The 23,030-nt window shown below is 42.3% G+C and overlaps 2 protein-coding genes across 4 annotated transcripts in view; one reads left to right on the top strand and one right to left on the bottom strand.

Moving 5' to 3' along the window:
* Nucleotides 1-294: 294 nt before the first annotated feature.
* Nucleotides 295-3,685, bottom strand: LOC122533643 (ATP-dependent RNA helicase Ddx1). Its single transcript, XM_043663563.1, has 12 exons — nucleotides 3,542-3,685; nucleotides 3,389-3,440; nucleotides 3,130-3,320; nucleotides 2,853-3,052; nucleotides 2,295-2,765; nucleotides 2,031-2,200; nucleotides 1,802-1,964; nucleotides 1,535-1,721; nucleotides 1,172-1,462; nucleotides 880-1,097; nucleotides 682-802; nucleotides 295-617 (listed from the first exon to the last, which is right to left on the bottom strand). The coding sequence occupies exons 1-12, from the start codon at nucleotides 3,555-3,557 to the stop codon at nucleotides 499-501; spliced, it is 2,199 nt and encodes a 732-aa protein (XP_043519498.1). The 5' UTR covers nucleotides 3,558-3,685; the 3' UTR covers nucleotides 295-498.
* Nucleotides 3,686-3,917: 232 nt separating this feature from the next.
* The window catches only part of LOC122533642 (histone acetyltransferase KAT7), a 23,865-nt gene continuing 4,752 nt past the window's right edge, over nucleotides 3,918-23,030 (top strand). The window contains exons 1-10 of one of the 3 annotated variants that reach the window (XM_043663562.1): nucleotides 3,918-4,126; nucleotides 4,218-4,686; nucleotides 4,766-5,011; nucleotides 5,087-5,350; nucleotides 5,416-5,595; nucleotides 6,251-6,608; nucleotides 6,694-6,988; nucleotides 7,058-7,302; nucleotides 7,405-7,591; nucleotides 19,492-19,945. In XM_043663562.1, the coding sequence (XP_043519497.1) occupies nucleotides 4,109-4,126; nucleotides 4,218-4,686; nucleotides 4,766-5,011; nucleotides 5,087-5,350; nucleotides 5,416-5,595; nucleotides 6,251-6,608; nucleotides 6,694-6,988; nucleotides 7,058-7,302; nucleotides 7,405-7,591; nucleotides 19,492-19,551 (2,322 nt within the window). In that variant the 5' untranslated portion in view covers nucleotides 3,918-4,108 and the 3' untranslated portion in view covers nucleotides 19,552-19,945. Of the gene's footprint in view, nucleotides 4,127-4,217; nucleotides 4,687-4,765; nucleotides 5,012-5,086; nucleotides 5,351-5,415; nucleotides 5,596-6,250; nucleotides 6,609-6,693; nucleotides 6,989-7,057; nucleotides 7,303-7,404; nucleotides 7,592-19,491; nucleotides 19,946-20,473; nucleotides 20,568-23,030 lie in introns of those variants that run through there. The other 2 variants (XM_043663560.1, XM_043663561.1) reach the window with 2 other exon arrangements.

Raw genomic sequence — 23,030 nt, 5'->3', positions numbered from 1 at the left:
AAAAAAAAAAAAAAAAAAAAAAAAAAAAAAGAAAAAAGAAACAAAAAACATACGAAGAAATATTGTGAAAATTAAAAAAACCGACAACACTGCAAGGCCACTGTATTATACATTTGTGTAACTAAAATAGCAATGGTACAATTATGAAAATTATAAAAATACAATAAACACTTACCGTATGTCTTATATACACATATACTATTTAAATGCTATCTAAGTCACACATCTTTTTTAGAATTGATATATCAAGAATACTTCATTAATAGTTAATTATAAAGTAAATGTCAAAATGCGTTACATGAACTAAAAATGTTGTATTACTTGTAACAAATTTATATATTACATTTGGAAGTACACTATGTTTATAAATATTAAGAGACTATTCAAACACTAGTATAACATATAGACATACAATATTCAAAGATAGAATAATTAATTGAAAATTTAATTAATAATAAACCGTGATTCTTAATTAATTATAAAGTACTTCAAAGCATTTCAGTTCGTTTTTACCATATGATGTCTCTTCAAATACAAAAGTTGTGTCTTTGATTCCAAAGAAGACAATTCGGACACATATGGTGCCATTTGCTGTACATGATTTTGGTAATTAGAACCTAGAAAAAATTATAAATATTACGATACAATTCACATTACAACACAAATACAAAATTTACATACCCATGGTCGCTCTCTTTTCTCCATATACAACTTTTCCATCAAAGTCATTTACTGGAATTTTCATATCTGCATCGACTTGTTGAATTGTGATATTCAAATGATCCTCAATTTCGGCCAAGTACTGGAAAAAATAACATTAGTAATTGAATATCAAAAAGAAAATACAAAATAAACACATCACAGTATGTTAAAGCTTACATTCGGTTCGTTGTACCAAGTGCAACAACCACCTTTATCAGTAAGATTAGTATTAGAACAATTTCTCCCACGAGAAGAACACCATTCACCGTGATACCATACTTTTTCAGGAATTTTACTAACTAATGAAATTGCTAATCCCATTCGTTCAGCTCTACCGACTCTACCTATGCGATGTACATAATTCGATTTCTCATCAGGTAGAGTTATATTAATCACTAGAAAAAGATTATATAGAAGGTAAAATCATAATTACATAAAAATTTATTAAATATTAGTAAAAATTACGTACTAAAAGGTAGTCCTGAAATATCTAAACCTCTAGCTGCAACATCGGTGCAAATCAAGAACTTTGCTTCTTGTTTTTTGAACTTTTCTAAATTAGATTTGCGTTCTGCGGGTTTTCGATCACCGTGCAGACATACACATGAAAACTGAGTTCCATATTGTTTCAAATATCGTTCCAAGTTATCACAGTCTAATTTAGTTCTACAGAAAATTATGGCTCTGTCCATGTTGTGTTCTTTAATAGCACGAATACAGTATTCGCCTTTTAATATCTTCACAGCCTCTGAGAGTGTCTCTGTAAAGCATGTTTGGTCATATAACTGATAATAACAAATTTATATAAGATTATTGATTTTGAGATATATACCAGAATTGTTATTTCCAGGTCTTATATTATCCTTACTATGAACACCATCAGTTTCTATATGTTTTTTTAAATTATGCCAAGATTTATCTTTCTGTGGATCTACTATTACAACAACATGGTGTACAGTCTCAGGAACTGCATCTTCACCTTTCAAATCTACCCATGTTGGAAAATGCATCAAACGTTCCTGTGCAAAATAAATATTTATTACACATTTATTTTCATGAAATATTGTATAAAAATACAATTGCAGTTTTAAATATTTACCGCCATTTTCTTAACTTCAAATGCATGCAATGTGGCAGAACAAACAATCATCTGTAATCTTTTCCCATCTGATGTAATTTTTGGTATTTGTCTGTGTAAACGATCGATTAATTCTGTGTAGCCTTGTTTTAATAGACCATCAGCTTCATCCAAAATGAAAAACCTAACACAATAATTATACTATAACAACCATTACCTTGACAAATGTAGTGTAAGTGTTGTGAAATACCTGCAATGTGTTAAGGATAAGTAGCCACCTTGTATTAAATCTTCTAAACGGCCTGGTGTTCCAACTACTATGTCCACGCCAGAATTTAATGTAGCAATTTGTTCTTTTACACTAACTCCACCAATAACTAACAATTCTCTAATGACTGGATCTTTCAAATATTTTTTAAACTATACAGAGATATGATTTTATGTGATATTTTAGACAATAAAGTAAAAATAAATAAATATTTAACAACAATATTAATAAGTATTGGTATTTTACTTTTTGAATTTGATTATAAGTTTGTTCAGCAAGTTCTCTCGAAGGTTCCATTATTATAGCTTGGGGAGCATTACATTTAGGTTTACCATCTTCCTTATTCTGAGCTTGGCTACTGTTTATAGGATTCTCCTTTATGACTTCTTTAGGAGCTGAAGCAACAGCTATATAATCATTTGAAGGGGGATATTTAAATGGTTGTGCTCCAAAATTAAACGACATTTCTGCATTTTTTAATACTACAGCTGGATAAAAAGTATATGATTTTTGTTGTGCATTTAGGGTAAATGCTGTATCCAGATTCACGCCATTCAATGTAAAACTAATTTCACCCTTTGACAAATTTAGAAGACATCCGACTACATCATGCATTCCAAAAGCCTTTCCATAATTATCAAATTGTTTTGCATTTGATTTTTTACCAGTACCACCATACCCAAAACCAAACTTATCTGTCCCTAAATCCAGTGAAGCCTATATCACAAATATGATAATAGTTGTAATACTTTGATAATACTATTTTGACTATTTTTTAAAAATTGTCAAAAAATTAAAAATTACTTGTGATGTGGACCATCCTACACGACACAATCCTTCATCAGTTACTATAACTTCAAAGAAGTACTTGTCTTTTCCTTGAATTCCTTTATTTGCTCTACAACCATGCCATTCTTTTTGTTCACGACTTTGACATCTTAAACCATCTGGAGTTACAGCTAATGCACTATCTCTATCAAATAAACTTAATGACCAATGTGCAGCTATAAATAATTACAAATAACAACAATGAGTGTAAGAAGATAAAATATCTTGCGACAATTATGACAAGATAACATACAAGGTTGATAATGTCCGCTAGACGTGTTGCCTATTTTACCAGATTCTAAATCCTTCAAAGTTTCCCATACAATTTGCAAAACTGGTAGGCAGAAGGCACCAGTTTTTCCACTGCCAGTTTCTGCAGCCATTAATACATCTCCACCACCCAAAATTAGTGGAATTGCCTCAGCCTGGACATCAGTTGGCAGTCTATGTAAAAATATTTGATGTTATTTAATATTTCTTGTTATACATGAAATAAAATTTTATTTACTTACGTCCACTCTATTTCATCAACTGCTTTCGCGATTTCTGGCAAAACACCCATTTCTAAAATAAAGTATTATTAATGTACTGTATCAACTGTCTTTGATTATAATTTTTTTCCATCAAACACAAAAACACGAAAAATGTGTTTAATTAATATTTACCTTCGAACGCCGTCATTGTAACTTCGGTTTCTTTCGTGTTCTTTCTGAATTAAATTTAAAAATGCAAAATTAATTTACGTAAATTGACATTAGACGACATGAAAAGATACATTTGAAGTATCTCGAGGAATGCGCCATCTATAGATTTATGTTTCATGAGTAAATCACGAAATATAGTAAGAAACAGTGCGTGTTATAAACGATCCATTTTTATATCTTTTTTTGGACTTAGAAAATATTTTGGAATATCTAAATATTAACATTAAATAAATATCATTTCAAGAATTGCTTATAAATCACTTATAATTAAAGTATTATATAGAGAAAATATAAATCATTTTTTATCATTTCCAAACTAGCCCTAAGGTCGTATAAGTTTTACGCAGAGCGCAGAAGTGGAGTATGTTGTGGACTTGTTATGAGTTAAAGTATAAAATGAAAGATTTGTCTGCTCTGATCAAGTTTATTAAATAATTCCTCCATATATGCCTGGGAGGAGTATAAATATCACTGCAGAAATGATGTTAAATACTGTTTACTATTTATTTCAGAGATAGCACTGTAGAAATGACTCCAAAATGGAAAGTATGTACATCTTGTATAGGTTATACAATTATTTTGATTTCACAAAAATTTGAAATAATATTTAAATATATATTATTATTATTAATGACAGACCACTAGTTCAGAATCCACTTCAACAACAAGTTCTGGTTCTTCATCTAGTAGTTCTTCAAGTTCAGGCAGTGAATCTAGCTCATCTGATTCAGAAAATTCTAGTAGTTCTGCTAATAGCCAAAAAGCATCTGATGCGGAAAGAACAAAAAAGAAGACAACTTTCCCTCCTAATAGACATGGAAAATCTAAAACTGATACAGTTGTTACTACATCCGTAGAAAATAAAAGCAAAGAGAGGATACCACCAAAGAATAGACCTGTAGTATATTCTTCAGAATCAGAAGAGTCACCAAGCAAAGTAAAAGCAACAACAAAAAGAAAATCACCAGCCAAACCTAAAGCAACTGCTACAGTAGCACCTGTTATTAAACAACAGAGGCTACCTGCTAAAGCAATAGTTACTACTAACCAACAAAAAAATATTATAAATTCTAAATTGGTCGCTAACAAACCAAACAAGCCTTGTAGTAAGAACATATTTATTTAAAATAATATTTATGATGTAACATTTAGTTTCATTTAATAATTAACAATATATTTTTCTAGCTTCCACAAGTACTAATGGAAAAGTTTCTGATAAATCTGCAAAAACAACTTCAGAGCCTGTGCAAAAGAAACTGAAAAAGAAAAGTATATTCAGCCCAGAAAACAGTAGTGACAGTGACAATGGTATTCCAACAAAAGCTAGTTCAGCTAAACCTATAAATAATTCTACAAAATATCCAAAAAATCAGCAATCTAAACCCAAACCAAGTGATACAAGGCAGAAAGCTATTGCTCCAAATAGACCTAGTATGTAAATGTCACATCATTTTCCATGTTTACAATATTATTAATAATTTTCAATTCATTATTTTATTGTATTAGGTTTATTGACTAAAGCTGCACAGTCGCAGAAGTCAGACAGTTCTGCAAGTTCAAAGAGTTGTTCTGCAGGATCGGGTTCTTCAGCTTCCACAGACAGCAGCACTGATTCTGAATCGTCAGAGAGTGTCGCAAGTCCACAATCACAAGTCAAGAAAAAAGATACTCAGTCAAGTACAGCAATTAGCACCGCCATAAATGTTCCACCAAAGCGACCATCTGCAACGGTTGCACCTGTAAAACCACAAAAGTGTACAAAACGACAAGGTTTGTGTTATTAATTATAATCATTTTCATAAATAAGAAGAAACTGTGTTTTATTTGATTATCAGGTACTATAAAAAGTGAAGATGAAGCCGATGCGTCCGCAAGTGAAAAGGAAGTGGATGAGCATGGAGAAACAGGTACGACGAAAGCAACGACCAAAGGCAAACGAAAATTGCAGACTCGGAAAGGTAGCAAATTACTTCAACTTCAAACAAAAGCGGTCAGCGACTCGGAATCTGATACAGGTACGAATATATTATAACAATAAGCTATCGAATGTGATATTTCATTACTAACGTTACATCTTCTCTCTGTCTCTTTATGCATTGTTTCCACGTAAAGAATTTGTACCTCTTAAATACTGTCTAACATGTTTTACTTGATACAAGTGTGTATTAGTTGCATATCCTTAGTGCATATTAGTTTTAATTTATATTTTTCGTTTTGTACAACATTGCTTTAGAAATTAGACTAATCAATTGTCCTCGTATTTTTTCCTCCTGTACGTTCAGTTTCTATTATCGATCTTTTATAGCAATCTTATTGCGAATTTCAATGCATATAGGTACATTATTACTATAGTACCACCGTTCTTTCGTAGTAAATGTCTCTAGATACATTTCGTTTAATTGAGTGGATAAAATCAGAAATCTTAGCATGAATTTTTTGAAAAGAGGCGGGTAGAGAATATTCTGCAGGCGGTAGATTTAGGACTCTATGCTGCCTCCTTAACACAAAAAAGCAGTATTTGCGGTTCTGGATGGATGGATTGGACATATATATGGCTCGTAGGGATCTAGTGGTCGGTGGGACAAACTTTTCGTAAACAAAAAAGCATGTCCAAGGTGTCCTAAGATGCAGATACAGTCTTTTTGCTTACGGCGGCAGTATGGTTCTCAGGTACGGAAACGGTAGCGTGTAAACGTATCCTGCAAATTCCCCTGATCCGGTGTGATTTATCGAGAGTAGCTGAGAGCAAGAGGAGTACCAGCAAATCGCCTGTTAAACGTGCCGGGCCTAGTACCGCTGCCAGACACTCATCCGGGTCCAACAGAATACCACAAAACAGTAGTACATCAAACGCTACTAGCGGAAGATCAGGACAAGGCAATTACGGTCGTACACGCGTAAATAAGGAGAGAGAATGTCCCCTAGCACCAACATGTGATTCTCGGGGTCATCTCTCTGGAAAACTCGATTCACATTTCACTTTAGAAGCTTGTCCTTTGTACCATAATACTACGTCACAAGCTTGCGCGTAAGTGACATTTTTGTTGCGATATAATACCGGACGTGGTCTATCGACGCGTTAAAAAAAAATATTCTTTGCCTTTTTTTTTCAGGGAATTTTACAAAGAGAGAAAAAAACGCGAAGAAGATCGAAAGAAAGCTATAGCATGCTTAGCGAAAAAGTCTCCAAAGGGTTTGCATCAAACAACAGAACAACGCAATTATCAGCTGAAAGTGCGGGAGATGAGAAATAAATGGAAGGGGAACACTGGCGATGGAAACGAAAGCGATAGCAGTTGTGAACTTCAAGGAAACGAGAAAGATCGTCAACCACGCTTAACGAATTTAACACCAGATTATGATTTAAAATTGTTTATGGAAGCGCAAGCGATTGCTAGTGAAAAAATTGTATGTAGAAAAGTGCTACCTCGTGCTACATTGTGTCCACACGAATTATACAATATTTGTTTCTTACAGGAAAAAGAGCTAAAAGAGTTAGATTATGACGGCGAGGGCAGAAATGGTGGCGGCACGCGAGTCATTGAAATGGGAAAATGGGAAATGGAAGTGTGGTACCAAAGTCCATATCCAGAAGAGTTTAGCCGAGCTCCAAAACTTTATTTATGCGAATATTGTTTGCGGTATGCAAAAAGTCGACAAGTTTTAAGGAGACATCGGGAGAAATGTTTATGGAGACATCCGCCCGGTCATGAAGTGTACAGGTAAATGTATAATTAATGTATATTTTATATTAATTTTCTGTTTTACATTTTTTTCTTATTTTTTTTTTTTTATACATTCTTGGTTTTATTTTTCACCCACAGAAAGGACAAGATAGGCGTGTGGGAAGTAGACGGGAAACGTTATAAGCAATACTGTCAAAATCTTTGCTTATTAGCTAAATTCTTCTTGGACCATAAAACATTGTACTATGACGTCGAACCTTTTCTTTTCTACGTGATGACCATTGGCGATTCTGAAGGTTGTCACACAGTTGGATACTTCAGCAAAGTAAGTTTATTTCACATACTTAAACAGAAACACGTCATCAAACATTTCCTTTATTATAACGTACATTTTTTTTTTTTACTGCTAACATTCACGAACAAATAAATAATATCTTTCGATTAACGTTCACGCAATACGCATTAAATTATAAATTAAGTTGTATACAGTAATAACGTAAACGTCTTTTCGTTGTGAAACATTGGATGAATATTTTCGTAAACGATTTCTCAGGTTAAAGTGTTATCTGATATGAACTGCGTGAATTGTTGCGGAGAATTGTTGAGATTCGAACAAGGAATGCTGCATTGTAGCAAAAGCGAACAATGCCAATGAATCGGGCATTTGTTGATTTGTTTTATTCATCGCTGTTGAAAAATAAAATCAAGCAATGCATAAAAGAAAAGTACTTGGAGCGTTTCTTATTGGCACGGATCTCGTAGCGACGAGTTACCAATGGCGATATTAATGCGGCACACGTGCTTGTGCGTGCGCGATTGTGCATGAACGATGATGCCTGTTTTACTTGTGTATGTTAGCACTTGCGTGTACAGGGCCCGGCTTTACGTGGTAGGCGTCTTGATCATGAATGATATTAAAATCGTTTAGCCTATTAAAAAGAGGCGTTTCGTCTCGCCTTTGTACTTTTCTCTCATTAACGATAGATACATCGAAATACGTAACATATTTCGATTTCTTCTTTCTTGCGCGTTACTATATTTCGTCGCGCGTCTTTTCGATTTTCGAAAATCGAAACGAAAGGCAATTCTTTCCCTTAAAGAGATATAATTTAAAATTCGCAATTCCGCAAAGCGTATAATATATCGACGATGATCGCAAAAATTTATATTCAAATGGGAGGGTTACTTTTATTTTTATTTTGTGGTTTACTACGCTCGTAATGGCATTCACGTAGCCTGTAGGGATTACACGAACGAGAGTATGTATCGCAAAGAGGGTGTCTCGTACCCGTGACCCCTCATCCGAGCACTCCTGGTCTGGTTGGCCAGAATGTCGGTGGGAGAACGCGGAGCGCTACGCACGCCTATTTACTGCAGAACAGCATCGCCGGAGTCGAAATCTTTACCGACGTTCAATGACCTCTGACCCTGGCAAGACGCGCCGATCTATATCCTCCCGCCTCCTTTCACCAACGGTGACGAAAATTTCCTCGAGCCCCATTCAAACGTTTTCCGCCTGTTCCTTTTGTTCTTCTTGCCGAAATTATCATCCTTCCACCAGAGGACACTCCAATCATCCTCTTCTGGTACTCGCGGAATTTCCGATTCCGACGTTTGCTTTCTTAGAAAATTCGCAAACTTTTCACGCTACTCGAACGTTATTATACCTAAAATATCCGCAGCACAAATTTTGGTTCTTGAAATTCCAGAAATACGAGACATTTCATCTAAACGTTTGTCCTACGGGATACCACGGACAGTCTGTCGCAACAATCGGATAACTCGATAATTTCGATATCGATCGTTCCGCTCGAATTACAACAAAAGAGCCGGGAGCGTGGTTCTTAGAGGGCAACAGATTGCGTTACACACCTTACAAAAGGGCGGTACTCCGCGGCTCTCCGCTTCCTGTATCTGCAACGGCGGCGACGCCGGCACAGCAGCACCAGCACCAGTAGCAGCACCACCAGTAACGCAGAGTCAAAATCTTTATAGACGTTCAATGACCCCGACCCTGGCCAGACGGTCGTAGAGCGATGGTGGTGGTGGTGGTGGTGGTGGTGGCGGCGACGTACAGAGAGAGGGATTACGGGGGTGGGTGACTCTGGCGTACGTACACTATGCGCTTACGACGTGCAGTACCAGGTGGGTGGTTTAGACGAGTAGGGGATGCCGAGGGCGGTGGTGGTAGCTGCTGCAAGGGGGATGATGGTTGCAGAGGGCGATGGAGAAGGGATGGTAGGGCGATAAGGGGAGAGAGGGCGTCGCCTGGCATCGGGTCGTCAACCTTTCTGCGGCACTGCGACGTCGGGGTCGTTATTATTTCCTCCTCCTCTACTACCACCACCACCACCTCCTCCTCCTCCTCCTCTTCCTCCATCACCTCCTCCTTCTCCCGTTGCTGCTACTTCTCTCTTACGTCTTTCTATGTTCTCTCTGCATCGTCGTCGTCTCTCTTCTCTCGCGATCTTTATTCACACTTTCCTTGATTCTCGTCTCGGAACTGATTTGAATTTTCAATGAAAATCTGGAAATTTTCTCCCGCGCCGCGTCTCTATTTTTCATTGTCTAGCCTCGCTGTTCGTGGCATTCGTCGACGTTTCTTTTTTTCTCGATCGCTTTGTTACGCCTGTTTTGTACAATTCCTTCACATCTTCCCGATATTTTCACGAGAATTTTCAAATTTACGAGATATACGATATTATATATTCGCCGAGTCAAATTCTTTTCTATCTTTCTGATTCTTCGTTTGTCTTCAAAACGAGTGGCCAATTTTTCTTCGGGTGATCCGTTGAAAAAAAAAAAAAATTAAAAAAAAGTAAAAAGGAAGTCGGCTCGTTCGCGGTATCGATCGATCGAAGTGTCCCGGCACTGCGCCACGATATTTCTTCTTCGCGTTTCGCGATTCTCCCCTTGGTTGACCTCGAATAATCCGGACGTTGGCCTTGAGACTGGAGGCCATTGACCCGGGCTAGACAACCGTTGACCTTGAGTAATCCGGGCGTTGACCCGGCGCATCGAGCCCGCTAACTCGGGGAGATCTAGACGTTGACCTTGGGCGATGCTAGCCGCGACCTTGAATGATTCGCCCCACAGGCGACGTGGTGATGTGCACACAGTGAACACGCCGTTGTGCGGCGAGGTATCCAGTGGAGGTTTTCGCGCGAACGCGAGGGGAGCAACGCCAGCGAGCAAACGTAGACGCGAGCGAGCGAGCAGCGTTACACCTACTGAATTTATAAATTTCGTTATTAACCACGCCGTCCACGCCCTCCCTTTCCTTACATTAACGCGCCACCCGGTATGCTCATCCTGCGTGTGACGTAGAATTTTTATCAATTCCGAGGCAGCCGAGCAGAAATTAAAAGGGGGGCTCGATCGAGGCGTGAACATTTACAGCTTCCGGCCGTGATTACCGAGACATGAAAAAGAAACTTCTCCGGCGAAATTTCGTGAAAAGTCACTTTCTCGTTCGTTACTCTTTACCCACTTTGAAAAACGCACTCCGTTCCCAAGAAAGTTAAAGGGAAGTGTTGAAAAACGAAAGAGACGAGCTTCGAAACCGTCGACGATAGGAGCTTCACGTTGGTGGTTTCAATCAGGTAGAAAAAAAGAACGCCGGATTAAATATGGTTCTGTCGGATGTCTACAATTGCTGTTTACCAGAGGAAACGAGATAATGGCGCTCGTAATCGTAATGCAATACAGTTTATATATCTGCGGGGCCCGTATTCCTTTGGATCCCCGAAAAAGGAGAAACGCGCGTGTCACGTGAAATCCAGATGGAACCGGTTTTCGGGGCCATCGGGTCCAAGATACGCACAACGGGGCCCTGTCCTGCTCCTGAAATCCTTGTACCTTCCTCTGTCCGATGATCCAGCAGGCTGTTCTAGTAAAACGAGATTTTCGATAGCCTTCGTGCTCGATTCCTCCGTATCATCCACCACGTATCGGATTATAAACGACGCGTGTAATCGAGAGGATTCCTTCGCTCTATATATATATATATACACCTGGATTTGTGTTCCTCGCTCCTCTCGATTTTCTAACTGAGGGAAAACGATCGTCTCGTTTCTGTAGTCGAGAGTGCACTAGAGTGACATTTCCAGGAGATGTCATGGAAATTACGTTGCCCGGGAACGCGAAGCTGTTCAGAAAAATTTAAGACACTGAGCAACTCGACACCCACGAAAAAGAAACCTCCGCCAATTAACGCGTCGATGAAGACGTATCTGCTTCCAATATCCCTGGCCAGACGTTGTCCCGAGGCAAGAAGGTTCTCGGAGGTAAGGGCGGAATATATGCGGACTGAGCGTATGCGGCGTGTTCCGAGCAAACGAGACGACGGCATATCCTCTTACGTAGGTATTCCAGACAGGATCCCGCGTGAATGAAGAAAAAAAAGAACGACGAGCAACACGACACGCATGTCGAACACCGGCACCTACGAACACACCACAATACGCTTCTCGTCCTTTCCTGCTCACCATGATACGGATGAAAGAATACCTTTTCGTCGCGGACAGTCGAGAGCGTCTCTCCAAGCAGGAATATAAATCTGTGAAACGCCGCGACGTGACGGATTCTAATCACGTTGTTCCATCAAATTTGACAAATGGCCACACCGAAGAACGTTCAGTTGCGTTGAACCGTCCGAGTAGAGAATTTAGCGACGATAATTTCTCTGCCGTTTGTTCAGAAAAGTTCTGAAAGCTTCATGAAGTTGAGGTGGTAATACTGGAAAAGGCGTTGAGAATCAGTAGACGGATGTTACTCCGTGGAGTCGCGACGATCCACGGCCACTCAGGACTCGTTTGCCTAACTTCCGGTGGTGTGCCAGTTAGCCCGTCACGAACCGTTCCAGTGTATATGTCCTGAATAATGCATAATACAGAAATGGAGCGAGCGGGCACCTTCGAGGAACACGAGCGTGAGAGAGAAAGAGAGAAAGAAGCGAAAAGGAAAGAGCAACGCAAGAGGTTACGCGGCGCAAAGAAAAGGATTAAGAGAGGTAGGTTTTTGAGCTTGCAGAAAGAGAGACAGATTTTCAGGTCCAAAAACCGACCGATATTTGCAACGCAATAAATAGACAGGATCTGACAGCGTTTATATATCTGCGAAAGAGCAGAGGATTCGGCAGAAGCACGTGCGCAAAAAAACGAATGAAAGCGAAGAGTGAAACGTGGAGGATTGTGAAATGAAGAAGAAGAAGAAGGTCGGAGAGAAGGAGAGAGAAAAATCAGGGAGGAATTTAAATGAACGCGAATGTTGTTCTAAAAATCTCCCCTCCCCGTTTCATTTCGTTCTAGATAAGTGGCCTCTTCGTTTCGATGGAAAAGTGTAAACGTGTACGTGATGGGTGTATCCCGGTAATATGCGGTCGTACAAATGGTTTTAACGAGTGTCGTTGGCGAGGAGGCGACGTCAACTAGGATCAAAACGACTTTTATCGTATCAGCCGTTAAACACAGCGAGGGAAATTTAGCGAAGTGAACGCTTCTACCCTTTCGAGGAACGAGAACGAGGGCTGATTGTACATAATATGTAAATAGTTGGAACCCGAGGCGTTTATATCCGAACGATGTATAAAGAAGGAAAGGATCAGACAGTGCGGCAACTGAAGGGGAGCGGGGGGAACGCACAAGAGTGGAGGACAAGAGGCTAAATATAAACGTCGGAGGATCTCTTTGAATGGGGAGAAATTTGATTTCAAAGATAAGTTTATTTATTGCCGGGCCTGCTCTCAAAGAAAATCATCGCCACGTCTATGAAATGCAAAAACGTAACGGGCGAACGCGTTACGCGAAAGAAGAAAACGCTGGACAAAATGCTGGAGAGATAAACGAACCGAAAGATGAAAGCAAAAAAGCGCCGAAAGAATGAGTCAGCGAGGGAAAGAAAGAAAGAAAGAAAGAAAGAAAGAAAGAACGGATAAAGGAACAGAGGCGAAGATAAAGAATACAAAGAGGAAAGCCGCTGGAAGAAAGGCAGTCAGAGGGTTGGTCAATTTTTCTTAAAAATATCCTGCAGCGTGATGCGAGTCTGGAAAGGAAATAAGCGCGCGCGAGAGAGAGAGAGAGAGAGAGAGAGAGACTGAGAGACTAAAGGAAGAAAGGTGGTGGCGCGCAAAAGGGACTGCAGGAAAACAGAAAAGGAAAGGGATGACGTAGGGTAGCATGGGAGTACGAGAACGAGTAGTAGTAGTAGAGGTCGTCGATACGATACGCAGCGGCCTCTTGGAGAAGAGGTTGGGGTAGGCTCGCCCAACCCTCCACCTCCATCCACCTCGGTCGAACTTCCCCTCAACCTCCTCTTCCCTCCCTGCAAAACCTCACCCCGACCGAGGTCGATCGATGCCAGACAGTCCTGTTCACACGACCAAATCCCGCCGAATACACATCGTCCCTCGAAGTTGGGGTAGGGTAGAGCTCCTAGCTCTAACGCTAGCTCTTCGACTCTGCACTAGCACTAGCCCCCCCCCCCTCCCCTCCTTCTCTTTCATCTTCTCCACCTCCTTATCTTCGTTGTGTCGTCGCCACGAGTTTTGCTCCGACTTCTCTCCTTCAGCTTGTTCCTTCTTGTCCTCGTCCTTCTCGTCCTCCTTGTTCTCCGTTCTCCTTAGTCTCCTTTTCGCTCGCATACTCGACCACGATCGTGTCATTATCCACGTCTCATGACGAAGAGCCGCAAATGTAGCCGTCGTAGTTTCCAGTTTCCTATACCCACACCTTTGCACACCTTTCTCCCACCCTCCATTTCTTATCTCTCATTCGGTTACAAACTCAACCAAGAAAAATGTTTCGCCACGTGGCTAAACTTTCTACTTGTGTGTATCTGCGTGCATTTTCTCGTGTCGCGGCGTCACAACGGCTACGTCGTCGTCGTCCTATTGGGCGATTCCATCAGGCCCGATAGTCGTTTTTTCTTTCAGACCTTGACCTTTGTTCTCAAGCTTTCCTCCGACTATCGCACCCTCGTACAGTTTTCATATTACGACATATTGCGAAAATACTCGCGCACAAAGCTCTATTTACACATATATGCAACACAATTCCGACGTTACAGATCAGTAGATACTGAATCTCAAAAATTCATCTTTCAAGAGGAAAGTCCATGCATCTAAGTATGACGTTTCTGTAACATCCGCTTACGCGCGAGTAGGATTCAACCATTCGTACACTGATACTATTCGACTTCCTCGCGGAATTAATAGACAGAATCGCGATGTTGATCCTATTGGCTCTTTTTCACAATATGATCGTACAATCGTTCCAGCTTTGAAATTTTGATAACTTCGAAGTATCCTAGTGTCTTCGTTTTATCGAGAAACGATTACGACAAAGGAACTACCAACGCGTGATCATCGCTACGATTAGTTCACGTTAACGTTGTACCAAAGTTAACATTATATTCGTTGTGTAAACATGGAAGCATGTTTTGATATTCTTGAATTTTCGACTAACTTCCGAACGAAGATCCGTTGGATTGATTTACCGTTGAACGGTCTATGCGTACGCAGGAAATGTACAAGGGGTCCCGAACGAACAAGGATGAACACGGATTGGGTTCGAGCCAAAAGGAAAGTGCTGTTCACTCAAAAGAAGTTAGGGGAACGAGGGGACGAGTGTAATTAATAAGTCTGCAGAATTTTTCGCACAAGGGACGATCACGGGGAGACGTGATTTCTCCTTGGGTCTAGAGGGACCGACGGTGTGCTGAAGATAATCTGTAGAATCGTTAAACTCTTGCGCGTCGTAAATTGCAAGATTTTCTCAGTTTTAAGTATATTCATAGTATTGTAACCCAAGCAAAACGAATGATAAGTTTAATACTTGTTAATAATTTCTATCCGAATTATTGTAGACGGTTCGGTGGTCGCTCGTTATGGTCCGCAATCAGTTGCCAGCGCAAGTGGTTAAACTCTCTGCTTCTCCGAGTATCTGCCATTGATGAATCTACAATGTCCAGAGGGACAATCCTCGACAGAATCCACGCTCAATCACCGAGAACTTTCTAGTTTGTCAACCATCGCTTCGTTTCTTCTTCCTCTCTTCTTCTTCTTCTTCTTCTTCTTCTTCTTCTTCTTCTTCTTCTTATTTTCCTCTTTAAAAACTTTCAAATTTTTCAAAAATTCCAATTGTCGTTGTGCTGCGAACGTAGCGAATTCCTTCTGACAGTTAGCTCGAGTACGCCTGGCCTTTTCAATGAGAATTTCCCGTTTCATTGCAGAATTCATTCAGTTGCACGTGAGAATAGCTAATCTCTCGCGTTCCGATCACTCGCGAGATTTCGCGCACACCCCGTATGTTAAGAGGAACGCTTTGTTCAGTATAAAGAAAGTGGAGGAGGAAACTCGGTGCATCTAAATATAGAAGTGACCGTCGCGAGGAGCTGTATAACCTTTAAGCAACGTTCACACCGCCGCGTTACCATGTAGATACTCTCGAAGAATTCGCCAGTGAGTGACGAGCTGTAGTAACCTAGGCGTCAGACAAACAACAGGAACATCAACCTCGCTGTTTTTCTCACTGTTACGTTAATATTATCTGAGGAGGAACTTAATTTGAGGAAACTAGTAATTTTCGAGTTCCACAGCCCGATACAAAATCGCCGCAAGTGCGAACGGTTGTCTGTCGCGACAAGTAGTCGCCGGGAGAAAGGAAAAGAGAGGATTATTAGCCAGGTCTCGTTACCCCGCCACGTAAACGTTCGTTCACCTAAGTACGAGTATATGCCACTTGCGCAGCAACGTCTCGCCTATGGCGACGGTGTGTTTATGAACGGTCGAGGGACCGAGGCGAGTTTGAAGGAACGATTGCTCGCATTCCGATGCCTCTGTCATCGCACGTGTGCCTGTTTTGCGCGCACTTCGTGTAAAGGAAAAGGATACTGACCGATCGAAAGCCTTTTACAATGAACTAAGCGTTATGCCACGCACGCCATGTCACGCTTAGTTCAAGAGTACCCACTTTTCGCAGCCGCGATCGATAACGACTATATCGGTCGCGATATCGTCGATGATAATCGAAGACGCGACGCGTTCTTTATCGGTTGTCTGCCAATCGATTCGCATCGCTTCGTTCGTCACAATCGAGGAATTCGATAGAAGAAAAGAGAAGCGATTGGCGAAGATTCGACCGGGGATCGCTTCGGGGGATAATTGGAAAACGATGCTGAAAAATTTATAGCGATCGGCACGTCCTCCCATTCGATTTAATTTATCGAAGTAATCGCGATTATGTACCGGCAGGCGCGTTTTGTCTGTGGGGCATCGATCATTCCCGATTTAGAAGCGACTTTTCGTGAAGTTGTCTCTTAGTCTTCCGGCTACGTTAAAGAATGAAAAGAAGATTGGTTTTCTGGATGGTTAACGCTAGTAACTGATTCACGGATCATAACGAGTGACCAAACCGTCACACAATAATTCGTCTTCTCTTCATGAATTCATCGGTATATCACTGGATAGGAATTACTAAGAAGTGATAAATTTATTATTCGTTTTGCCTGGATTATATTTCAATATATTCTCGACGTGCGTGACACGTCGTTCCAGCGCAAGAAGTTTAAAATCACTGATCGCGATTGTTATCGTAGTACGCGGCCACGTAGAATGAAAGAAGACGGAAAGAGACGAGAATATCGATTCTCCAAATCCTGTGCCGGATTCGTGTTTTGGCACAGATTCAAATTAAACGTCGCACTCTTTCGGAACTCCAAATTCGAAAAAGAGCGATTCGCGATTCAGTGTCGAATATCCTCGCCAATCGGGCACGGATTTTCCCTTTCTTGAGCAGAGTGACACGGTTCGTTTTGCGATCGATTTCGTCGAATCGTTTCAGCGATCTCCTCTCCGAGGGACGAGAAAAGGAGGAAAAGCGATGTGTGTGAGAGAGGCTTTCTTACATGGAACTTGCACGGATGGGCACTCGGAGACGTCCCTGAGTGGAGCTGGGACTACTGGCCCAAGGACGTCGCGGGGCCCAGATTCTATTCTTCTCCTCTCTTTCTCGCCCATGTTCACGTTTCTTTCTCACTCTCACTCTCTCTCTCTCTTTCTCTCTCTCTCTCTCTCTCTCTCTCTCTCTCTCTCTCTCTCTCTCTCTCTCTCTCTCTCTCTCTCTTTCGTTCGGTTTCTTCTTCGTGTCCCTCTCCGTGCTCTCACGCGCCGCGAACACGTTATTTCTCTCGGTTTCTTCGTCTTTCTAAGCGTTCATTCGGTGGCCTGGCCATATTTTCGTCTTTGCCTTTTGGCAATTGGTCCGCTGGGGTTGGGCTGTCTGCTCTATCGAGACGATTCTCTACGGCACACGCTCGTTCATAAGGCCCAACATCTTTCTTCTCTTTCCTACGCTCTTTCGTTTCCTTCCCCTATCTCCCGCCCCTCTTTTTCTGGCTATTCCCCGATCTCTTTTCAGCCTGCGAAAGAGAATCTCCTTTCCCATTTTTACGACCAACACACAACACACACACACACACACACACACACGCAGCCAGATACTTACATAGAGACGAGTTCGTGCAAGCATGGGCAAGTCTTCTCGAGTAGTGTCCTTCGAACCGTTGCTGCCCCACTCGGCAGTTAGCAACAGCACGGCTGCCGTAGCCGGAAATACCGGGTGTTCAAGTCGTACTGGGCCCGCTGCTGCCTAACAAAATGGGACCGACGGACGTACAATGATTAACGACGAACTCTACGCACGATATCTCCCCAAAAGGATCGATCGTGACACCCGTCAAAAGCCAATGGTAATTTCTCTCCGGCAAAAACTATTCGACCTTCGAAAGTAGCCCAATTTTTTTTTTACTTGAAAACGACAAACGAACCTTAATCGTGAAAGCGTAATTGATAATCTAGCCACTTGGAAGATTAAACAAGTCTGATTCCTTTCTTTCCAAGAAGGATCGAAGATTTTCTTTTTTTTTTTTTTTTTTTGTACTTTGAACAGTTGGTATCTACATACATTGACACTTATTAATATTCGGACATCATACTATTCAAAATATTGTTGTGGACTTGGTTAGTTATAATAGCAAGTTTGGATTATTTTTTTATTAATATGTTAGAACATTCATTATAGTTTATAGTAACATAAATAGTAACATAAATAGTTTATGGTAACATAAATTACATACTTTTCTCAATATCAAACAATAAACTGAATCATGTCAAAATGTAGCGTGTCATAAATATTCGTAATATACGTAACTTATTTACGCATCTCTTGCGGACAACGATACATCTTAGCCGTCTGTTTACAAACATTGTATTGAACAGTATGAAGAGTACACCTTAAAATCTTAATTAAAGCCGTTCGAAAGTCGTTACGATCTGTTAGAAATTTCGAATATAGGATACTCGGCTGTATATCGGCTGATGGCATCCGACGATACGATACGATCGTCGCGTACGTTCATACTTTTTCCGATATATTTCTTCTTTATATTATACTCTTTTATTTTCCGTCGCGTCCGCTCTAACGAAAATTAAATTTACCCTAAAGCCTCGATTTTCGAGCGCTGTTCATCTCTATCCGCCTGCGTCCCGGTGTTTACCGGGCAAATTTACCCGCCGGATGGAACGTCTCTGGAGCTAAATCGGAAAATATCGATGAAAATTGAAACAATCGGAACTCGTGCGTGGAGCCTCGTCCACGTGTCGCGACACCAGGAATTTTCCCTGCTCCGGATTCGTCGCGAACACTCCCATGGATTTGGTACACAGATGTAATTTCACACGAAATTTATCTAATCTGCCATTGGCCGCGATACGCGTGTATAGAATGCACACAATGTCCGTAGGTGTACGCCCACTCCGGTGTCACGGTAAAAATACGTTCTCGAAAAAAAATGAACGTGTTCATTCGCGAGGCAGGCAGCCGACGTCTATATTTAAAACGAGATATTTCCATCATCGCCCGTTTCTTCGATCGACCGTCCATTTTTGAAAATCCGATTAGCCAAAGGCAGAGGGGGAACGGTTTAATAAAACATATTACAGTTTCCTTTTGAACAAGACGACGCGTCGTCCGAAATATCGTTAACCCATTGTGTTCCTCGCGAATGAACGAAGGTCACGACGCATTTTCGTCGCGTTAACGTCATAATACGTCGCCGATTGTGTTTCCTGCACGCGTAGCCATCTGGGCGGAGTGGAGGGCTCTATGTGCTAATCGTGCTACCAGCGGGAAATATTATATTTTATTTTTCCACGTAAATGTCTTTCAGCCTTTTCAGACGCAGCCTCGGTCGCTGAAGTCTGCAGCTTCGTTCCGTATGCCTTCGTGAGACGAAGAAGAAAAACTGGTTTCTTTCGGTCTTTGACGTTGCCCCCGTAGCTTTCAGCTTCTTCTCAAATCAACATTGGATTTGGATGTTGTCCAACTACGACCTGTGCTAATAATAAAATAATCTAATGTAATTTCCATCTGTGGAAATGTCGGACTGTATCGAAAATGATTGTCAATAATTTTTGATACGTCATGTTGCCAGCCGAGAGTTTGGTTATGTATAGATCAATCTTCTAGGATATCTTCTAGTATAATACGTCGTGTATAGAAAATGTCAGCTAAAAAATATGCGGTAATCAGACGTATAACGTTAAACGACATGTTTAATACAAAACCAAGTATACAACCTCTTGCGCCGATGAATGACGTGCCACGCACGTCGAGAATTTCCCAAATTGCAACATTTCTCTCAGTTTTATGTATATTTAAATGTAACCCGGGCGAAACAAATGATAAGTTTATTGTTAAAAAGAAAAGAAAGCGACGAATTATTGTATATACGGTTCGGCCACTCGTTATGGTCCGCAATCAGTTGCCAGCGTAAGTGGTCAATCTCTTGCCACGCACGTCGAGAATCTTTTGTCAAAAAAATTGCAACATTTCCTCAGTTTTAAGTATATTTAAGTATAACCCAGGCGAAACGGGATAAATAAATTTATTACTTCTCAATAATTTCTATCCGTAACATGTGATATCATACCGACGAGTTCAAAAGGAAAAGAAAGCGACGAATTATTGTATACACGGTTCTTCGGTCACTCGTTACGGTCCGCGCACCAGTTGCCAGCGGAAGGTGTGAACAAACGCAACAGTGTAAAACTTGAAAAGTGTATGAGAAAATGTGCCGATTATTACGCGTTACACGAATAAATTGACAATAAAAATGGATGTGTGAAATGTTTACTTTCTACGTGTTCCAGGAAAAGACTTCGTTCCTAAACTACAATGTGTCCTGCATCCTGACGCTGCCGCCTTATCAACGGCAAGGATACGGCCGATTGCTAATCGACTTCAGTGAGTACACTCGTTTGTAACACGATTTGTCGCGACGGAGGAAACAGAGGATGACGACATGCTTCGAAACGAGAAGGAAAGGATAGCCGAATTAGGAGCCAGAGTTTGTAGGAACGCCTCCGCGGTTTCCGTGGCATGGTCTCTTGCCGACGTTGCGGTCGCTGCGATTGAAAGGCCTCGTTCAGCACGCGCTACCGGTGCAAACGAGGATCTCCGGGACGCGGGGTTTTCTGTCATTAAAGAACCGCAGCGATCGGCGATGCTTAAATTCAAATGCCACGATCTTTGCACTCAACCTCGTATTAACGTCAGCCCCTTTTAAAGCGATTCAGTTTCTAACGGAACGTCTAATTATAGAAATCGTAGAAACGCGGCGTGAGGGATAGCGGGGTGGTAGCGATCAAAGTCAATGGTACGGTAAACGCGCGACGCGAAGATTCCTCGAGAAGACTCGATAAGCAGAAAAAAAAAAAAAAAGAGGAGAAGTCACGAAACTAAGACGCGCGAACACGATCGATTCGCGGTGTATCTCGGGTGTTTCCCCGCGTTTCAATTCAGCGATCCGGATAGAGAGAGAATGGAAAGGTCTGTTTCCCCTCATTGTTCCCTATTTACGCGTCTGGAAATCCCGCGAGAAAGAGAGAGAGAGAGAAAGAGTAAAAACGAAAAGAAAGAAAGGATGGAGAGGGGAGGGAGGGAGAAGCACAACGACGGTGAGTTACGAGCATCTCCGTTGGCGTAAAGTCGCTCAACTCGAAAGCCCTCACCGGGCGTGTTCGCGGCGGGGCCGGCGTGTACACCGCGAAGCGTAGCGTTGATAATTAAACGTGAGCTTTTTGCCGTGACGTCATTTTCATTGATGCCGACGAGTCGGGGCAGGGTACGGGTGGCGCGCGTAGGGGTAGCGCGTCAGACTCTGGGAGGAGGGAGCGCGGGGATAAGAGAGATAGAGATAGATAGAGAGAGAGAGAAAGAGAGAGAGAGAGAGAGAGAGGTGGCTGGGCTTGTGGGTCGACGTACTATGCGTCGGACGCGGAGAGTCGTTGGAATCGTAGTCGGGGGGTTTTAGCCCTGGCAGCTTTTCCGCAGGGGGTACTGCGCGCCGCGGCACGAGAGACGTTACTTGGATTCTCTCTGGCGGTGGCAGTGGCGGTGGCGGCGGTGGTGGTGGTGGTGGTGGTGGTGGTGGTGGTGTGCCAATGCTGCCGTTACTAGAGGTGGCGGCGCCTGATGGTAGTGGTGGTAAAATTGTAGCACGGTGGTGGGAAGGATCACGCGGTGGTAGTGGTGACGGATAGTGGAGAGCGAGCGCGTAGGTTGGAGTGGAATGGTTAGCGGAAAGTGCGACGCCCGGCGTCTCGCCGCATCGATCGACTCCCACAAACCCCGTACGGTTGGCCGCTGCCGTGCTCTACCTGCTGTTGGCTTATACACACGTACGCCACACCGTACACCGACGCCCGGTACACGAATACAGACGCGAACAAGATTCGTCTGGCTCGCGCGGGGTGTGTCTGATGCACCCTTGTTCCATAGAGAAATTTCTAGTAAAAATTCGACAGAGATGATTTCCCTGGAAATTCGCTAGCTGCCTGTGATAAATTCTCCTTCTCTGTTTGCCTCTTCTTCCCGTGGACGTTCACGCGTCCACATTGAAGCATTACGTTACGCGGCGCGTTGAAGGACCACGTGTTCGCGTAACTCGTGGCTCTGCTCGTCGTCCTCTGCGTCAAAGGGAATGTATGTTACGTGAAGATTTCGGTACTACTCGTAACGCGTCGAACACGATCGAGGTTCGATCGACAGCAGGTACCGGTAACCGACACTCTAGGAACTTTTAACGAGTCATCCGGTCAGACACACCCTAGACGTCCTTCTCGAACTTGGTCGCGCGGAGAGAAAGAGAGAAGGAGGCGGGCGGGCAAGTTGGCACGGGTCCGGCCCTACAACGATTTCCACCTGGTTCGATTGGAAGCAGCATAGGGCTCGCGATCGTGTGACCTCCGGTGACCTCGCCCCACGAGAACCTCGTAGGGCGTAGGATTGGCAGGGCTACCAACGCCCTTTTCCTTCTCGTAGGGCAGCCAACGCGTAGAGGAGAGGGATGAGAGTCCACGAAGCTTTCCCCTACCGAGCTGCTGTCACGCCGATCCATCCACCCTCCCCTGCAGCTGCTACCACTGTTAGTGCCGCTTCCTCTTCAACCCTCGTCTCCTCGTTGTTCTCTCGTCCTTCCAGTCACCGGTGCCCTTTTCTTGCTCGATTTTCTACCACCACCTATTCCTACCGCCAGCATCCAGCCGTTCCGCGCCGATCCCAAAACTCTGCAAACTGAACGAACGCGTAATGAATGCGCCGCTACCGTCCCGGAACTATCGCTGCGCCACTGAGAAACAGAGAACGCGCCGTAATAGTAGAAGAACAAGATGCGAATAATGGGGGGGGGGGGGGCCAAAAAGGGAA

The sequence above is a fragment of the Frieseomelitta varia genome, unplaced genomic scaffold, assembly GCF_011392965.1.
Source record: "Frieseomelitta varia isolate USP_RPSP 00005682 unplaced genomic scaffold, Fvar_1.2 scaffold_544, whole genome shotgun sequence".
In the NCBI taxonomy this organism is placed as follows: domain Eukaryota; kingdom Metazoa; phylum Arthropoda; class Insecta; order Hymenoptera; family Apidae; genus Frieseomelitta; species Frieseomelitta varia.
Note: the sequence above shows the minus strand (reverse complement) of the source record. Positions and strands in the feature narration are given on the sequence as shown.